Here is a 6344-nt window from a genome sequence, read left to right as displayed (position 1 = left end):
CTTTGGGGGGGTGCGGGGGGGGCTGGCTGCCGCTGGGGACGCGGCAGGAGCCGAGGGCCAGGCAGAAACTAGGATGAAAAAAGTGTAGAGGGCTTCTGAGTACCTGGAAGGGGAGGTGAGCAGTGTGACGGCAACAGAGACGGCTGAGACATTAATACAGTAATTTTGGATATTACCTGTTATTTAGATCCCCCTTCTGCTTTATTCTTACGCTCTTAAAATAGCACTTTAAGTACTCTCTGTTTTCCCTCTTCCTCCCTGATGCATGCTTCATCTGGAATTCTTTTCCCTCCTGGATTCCTTAACTGTTGTCACCTTTTTACTGAGCCGTTGGTTTTTTGTATTGTAACCAGTAAGAGATGTTTGCGCAGGAGTTGAAAGCTTGAATGGGTGTCTCTTCTGTTCCCATGTGCAGCCGGTGTTGTCAAAGCAGAGGATTTCAGCCTCCCAGGCTATGTTGACCGTCGTGACGTTCCCTTGCCTGAAGTGGCCTTTGTAAGGGATCTCTCTGCTCAGCAGAAGGCGCTGAAAGAGAAGGAAAAGGCGTCTTGGACTGCTCTGTCTGTTGATGAGAAGGTTGAATGTAAGTAGTGGGGGCTTTAAGTAACCTTACAGCTAGCAACGACGCGCTCTAATCTGTTGCACGTTTGTTATCGACAACTTTTACTAGAAAGACCACCACAAACAGTGCCTGTGAAGGCAGCTGTTAAACCCGGCTCTTGCCAGTGGCTCTGCGAGCAGAGCCGTGAGCCATGAAGGAGCTTTGTTAATTATTATGGAGCTCCTCGTGTGTACGCAAGTGGAGATCTGTGGTTTGTGTTCCTGGGATCCTTGGTGCTGTTTCAAAGAGTTAGAAGTGCCTGTTACAGTGTCTGTTATGTACCTGAGGTCAAGTTTAGCGGTTTCTTCCTTTTCCAGAAAAGAAATATTTGTTTCTTGATTCCCATCTTCTTTCAACAAGCCAGAATAAAACCTCTTCATAACAACAATATGCAATTGTTAGTCCATCTGAGTAAAACGAACACTGTATATGTGAATGCTAACGACCACTGACCTTAGCATTACCAAATTTCAGCAAATTAAAGCTGCAGAGCAGGTGTTTTGACTTGCAAATAAAACTGCACTATCTAACTAACTGCTGTCACGGTATGCAAGCGAGAGCCTGATCTCTGAATGGTTCTGTGTCTGCCCATGTCACAGTTAGGAGGTGTAAAACTCTTGGGAACTGCTCAAATATTCCAAAGCACTCTCCAAATCTAATGTTTTGAACTTCAAAATTTTGTGGGCCTTAGTGGCTTAGTGAGAGAAGCCTTTTGAGATACAAGCGTTCCCATTGGAATTATTTGTGCTAGGAAGCTGTGTTGTCAATAACTGTACTGGGAATTGGAGGGAAGGAAGGAAGGAGGGCTCCGTTTCTCCTTCTGTCAGGCATATGATACAACTTTTGCACAACTTTACAATAATCTCTAAAATGGGTGGTGAAACACAACTCTTTTACTCGGTCTTGGCTTGAAGCTCTTTTCACCCTTTCCCCTTCAGTCAGCTTTAGGCTTTGGTCACCTCCCTCTGGAGAGCGGCGTGTTGCCTGCAAGTCGCAGGAGAAGTAAAAGAAATGATTCAGTGCTTTAACTTTTTTTTTTTGCAGTGTATCGTATCAAATTTAACGAGAGCTACGCAGAAATGAACAGAGGATCAAACGAATGGAAGACCGTCCTTGGTGGAGTACTGTTCTTTCTTGGCGTAACTGGTCTCATCCTCATTTGGCAGAAACATTATAGTAAGTAAATGCCATACGGTGCTAAGGCTTAATGAAGAGCAAGATCAGTTGATACCTGATGGGAAATGGGGGAATTCTCTCTGAACTGCTTGGAGGGTTTGGAACGGTGTATTGAACAGCTGTGCCAGTGACCTCCTGGCACTTGCTGTTTGTTAGTCTCTGAAAAGTCAATTCTGGAGTCGTATCTTCCCCGAGATCAGCGGGTATGTAGCATAAATAGTCAGAAAGGTGAAGGTGGTAGAGAGAGCTTTGGTGGGAGGAGAGGAAAGGGAGGGGAAAGAGTGGTGATGCACTAATGATCCCAGAGCTTCCCCTCTCTGAAACCTTCTGTCGCAAAAGCTTATTGCCGCCTTGGTAGTGAACATTTGGCTTTCTGCCACGTTTGGCTTCCTTCCCAGCTAACGATCCTACCTCGAGGGAGCCCTCCAGCTGCCGTGAGGCAGAGCACACGGTTAAATGAGCTGCTCTCTGTCTTGAGGCTTCATCTTACTCGCAGTGAAGGTCTAGGAGAAGGCTGTTGTCTTGGTACAAGTCTTTACTGATGAACGAAATGGCTGGAGAATGAATGTGGGAATCTGGTCTGAGCTGAATGCTTCAGAAATTGGATGTAGGGAACATAGGTTTGAATGGATGACAGCGTGCATGGATCTGCACTGATGTCTTCGGGGGAAAGAGCTTTTCGTTAGTGAAACTTGTGCCTTGGTTCCCCGCTTGCTCATTTTGTATCATGATGTAATTCTGCCTGCTTTTGAATTGCAGTGTATGGCCCTATTCCGCACACCTTCTCTGATGAGTGGCTGTCGATGCAGACAAAGAGAATGTTGGACATGCGGATTAATCCTGTGGAGGGCATCTCTTCCCAGTGGGATTTTGAGAAGAACGAATGGAAGAAATGAAGCAACTCAGTGGAACCTGCTCTGCTTGAATATGAAATGATTCCATCACCTGTGTGTGACCTCGTTGCTTATGTACTGGAACAACCTCTCCACCTTACATAGATGCTAATAAATGTCTGGTTAACTTGAAAGTTTCCTTTTATTGGTCTTCAAACGTGTTTGTAGTGATAGTGATCTGTAGCAAAGCTTTTGAGCTTTGCTACAGGTTGAGGGGCAAAGCTTTCCCAGATGATCTTGTCATGGTTGGTATATATTCAATTAACAAGAATGTTTCTGGGTCTGAGCTACATGTAAGGCGAGCAGATCCCAACTCCAAAAAGCAGCGGCATGAGTCAAACGGAGCAGGTTGTGTGGTGGAGTTTCAACTTTGGTTTGCTCTTTTCCTGATCAGAGAACTGTCATGGTTTTATATCCACACGTGTATTTATCAGCCGTGGTGCAAAGCCCAGGGAGTTTCAGCCGCTGGTGACGGCCCACTGTCCCTTCCAGTCAGAAATTGGGGGAAGGATGTTGAAGGCGAGATGATTTGGTGGGAGTTAAGCAATGAGCTCCCATTTCTGCGTCTGAAAAATCCCTCAGGTGAAACGTTTGTCTCTGGGCTGCTGAGAAGGGTGTTACAAGGATGACGGAATCGCAGATCGGCAATAGCTGTGGGTTTGGTGTTTTTTTTTTGCTTTTCTCTGCTTTTCATACAGCTCGTGGCTCTGGCATGCTGATAGCGCTGCTCTGGGAGGGGGGCGGCGAGCTGCTACGTGGGCCTGCTTTGAAAATTGATGCTTTGAAGCATGTGCTGGAATTGCAGCTCTGCTTTACAGCTCCTCTTACTTCCCTTCCTGGAGGGAGGGGGAAAATGGGCTCATCCTCAAGGCTCCCGTAGCTGCACATCGCTCCTGCCACGCTCTGGTTTTCGAGGTAAGTGCCTTATCCTGAATTCTACTCTTGTTCCTGTGACTGGGAGGAATTAATGTGACTGAGAGAAATCCTGCAGAGTGCAGGGCTTGTACCAGCCCGTAGCGTCCCAGAATGAAGCCCAGTGAGCATCGCCAGGGCGAGGGAGTCCTTCCTCCCAGACGTCCTCTTCACCTTCCCCAAAAGGCTGCAAAGGCCGCAAGGAGCCCGGGAGAGAAACCTGAGCCTCGCCACGGCCCTGGATCCTTATTTCATCCTCCCCTACCCAGCACCAGCCACTCTGCTCAGTCGCCTTCACCTGCTGGAGCAGCCTGCCACGGGGAAGTGAGCTGAATTTGCGGGGGCTCTGCACGCTCCCCTCGCGACACGTGTTCCCCTTCCTGCTGCTCGCAGCAGTGGGCTGCACTGTTGAAAGGGGGCAGGTCTCTCCATCTGGGATTTTTGGGTGCTTATTTATTTATAGCCTTGGAAAAGAAAAACCATGGGGAGCGGAATGAGCAAGGTACTTGGGGGGCCAGTGGGATGGTGGTCAGCACGTCCACCTTGGGCAGGACCTTTCCCCTGCAGCCCCGGGGGATGCTTGTCCCCACACCGCCATGATGCCCTAAATACAACCGACTGCACCTTCCCTTTCTCATTCCCCTTCGAAACTTCAAGCACTTAAGAAGGGGAATTAAGACAGCAAACAGCGATCCCCAGGTTTATATCTGAGGGGGTGAGCAAGTGTGGCAGCTGGCTTTAGGTGCTCGTCCTGTGGGCGGTAAGGCTGTGGCATGAAAACTCTCAGAGCTGACGGGGGTCTCTGCAGGGAAATTTCCTCTCCTTGTCACCCCCGGGACGTGTCTGTGCCCGGCAGCCGTGCGCCGCGAAGGGGGAAGCGGGGTTTTACTGCTGCGTGTTGCTCAGCTGAACTCCAGGGCTGGCAGAGGAGATGGATTTCTGTTTGTACCCTCAAATAACCGCTTGGTATGTGCGTTATCCAGCTTAAAATTAGACTCTGGGACAACAAGAGAGACCAGATCAGGGCAAACTCTCTGCATGGCTCCGGTGATTTAACACCAGGGTTTTACCCGCTGCGGACGCAGCTTGACCTTGCAAAATGGCTTTTACAGCCTCCCTGGTGCCACCAAACCCTCCCCGGGGAGCCCAGGCTGCCTTTGCCAGGGGCTGGGCGGGTGCAGGCACATTTGAGATGCAGGATCTGTCTTTGACTCGACAAGACGCAGGATTTGGCTTCCCCCTTCTAGTGGTAACAGCTTTGCTGTGCTGGGCACAGACGTTTGCTGAATCCCAGGTGTTTGCAGCCCAGGAGCGGGCTGGGCTGCGGTAGAGGTGGGCTGGATGTGACCCAGTGCTGTTGAAAACCTTCCCTATGTCCTCGCAAACCAGGTGTCTTCTACCAGATGTGTGCAAATGACTCCAACTGGTAATTTGCCCTTCCTTTCTGTGCCCCTGGAAAAGGCTCTGGTGGACTACCACACTCCGTAAACACACTGAGCTGCCCCTTTTTCTCCTCCATAACCCTGCAGCAGCGAGTTGGAGAGCAAATTTGCGTACTTGACGGCACTTACTGCAACATCCTGGCCAGAAAAGTGTTATAAATAGCCTGTGCTTTGCCCATGTATCCCCAGCTGGCAGAGGCAACCTTTGAAAATATTTGCAAGAGGTGGTTGCTATAGAATAGCAAAACAAAACCCAGCGGCAGCGGGCTGGCCTGCCTCGGGAGCCGGGGAGATGGGGTGTCCCCGTGGAGCCCCAGCTTGAAGGAGGAGACTAGGGTGGGCCAAGCTGTTTCGGGAATCCAGCCCCCAGCAGTGCCTTTCCAATAGCAACAGGACCACGTGCAAGTCCCTTCCATTTATGTGCTGAGTTTTCCTGAGCTCTGTGCTCCTGGAGGGCTTTGGGCTGGTGGTTTGAGCGGGCTTAGCCTTTGCTATTTGTTCATGAAGATGATTCATTAATTAGGTGCCTGGTTTGTCATTGCCTGGGGAGTTTGCTGCCAGATGCCCCGGTCCTGCTGCTACCACGCCTGCAGCTTGATGCTCCTGCCATGTCGGATGCACGTCGTGCCCGACACCGTCAGAAATCTTTCTCCTTTTTGTCACCTCCCAGGTTGTCCGAGGCCTCTGCCTCGGGAACACCCGTGGTGAGTGCCTTTCCCCGCTCCACCTCCGCGTCGCTGTGGGACCCCTGGGCATCTGGTGGGGCTGAAGGAGCTCCTCTCCCCGGCAGCTCCCGCTGCCTGCTCCCAGCTGGGGGTCTCAGCATCTTCCAGAGATCCAATGCCCCCAAATTGCAAGTGGCCCTGTGCAGCTCTAGACCGCAGCTCCCCATGGACATCCCTTTCCTGGGCACCAGCCGTGCCGGGGCACCAGGGAACGCTGGCATGGCTGGAAACCTTCCCTGTGTTTGCTGAGACAATATTTACAGCGGGCCATCACCTGGATTTCTCGCTGGGACCTCTGGCCCGTGGGGAGCACGGTGTGACGCTTGGGTTTCCCCCATCAGCAAGAACACAACAGCCTTTTCCAAATTGGCAGTATAATTTCTGATTTTGGGGGTGGCTTTAGGAGCCTACTGAATACCCAGCACATCCGAGCGGGATTTTGCTTTGAAGAAGGTGCATCGTGATGCCCCGTCTCCTTTCCTGCATTGTGTGGGGTGGGAGGCAGTGGGGTGGGGCTGGTGTGGGCATCGCGGGGCTGGGGGTGAGGGATACGGATTGCTGGTGGGTGCTTGGTCCAGCAGGTCTCCCAAGAGGG

The 6344-nt window shown here is 51.0% G+C and overlaps 1 protein-coding gene across 1 annotated transcript in view; it reads left to right on the top strand.

Annotated features, from left to right (window-relative positions):
- LOC104623145 overlaps positions 1-2804 on the top strand; it is a 3105-nt gene extending 301 nt beyond the window's left edge. Inside the window, exons 2-4 of the mRNA XM_010290135.1 lie at positions 416-583; positions 1646-1777; positions 2537-2804. Of these exons, the coding sequence (XP_010288437.1) occupies positions 416-583; positions 1646-1777; positions 2537-2673 (437 nt within the window). The 3' untranslated portion in view covers positions 2674-2804. The remainder of the gene's footprint in view (positions 1-415; positions 584-1645; positions 1778-2536) is intronic.
- The last annotated feature ends 3540 nt before the right edge of the window (positions 2805-6344 follow it).

Source organism: Phaethon lepturus, unplaced genomic scaffold, assembly GCF_000687285.1.
Source record: "Phaethon lepturus isolate BGI_N335 unplaced genomic scaffold, ASM68728v1 scaffold35536, whole genome shotgun sequence".
NCBI lineage: Eukaryota > Metazoa > Chordata > Aves > Phaethontiformes > Phaethontidae > Phaethon > Phaethon lepturus.
Note: the sequence above shows the minus strand (reverse complement) of the source record. Positions and strands in the feature narration are given on the sequence as shown.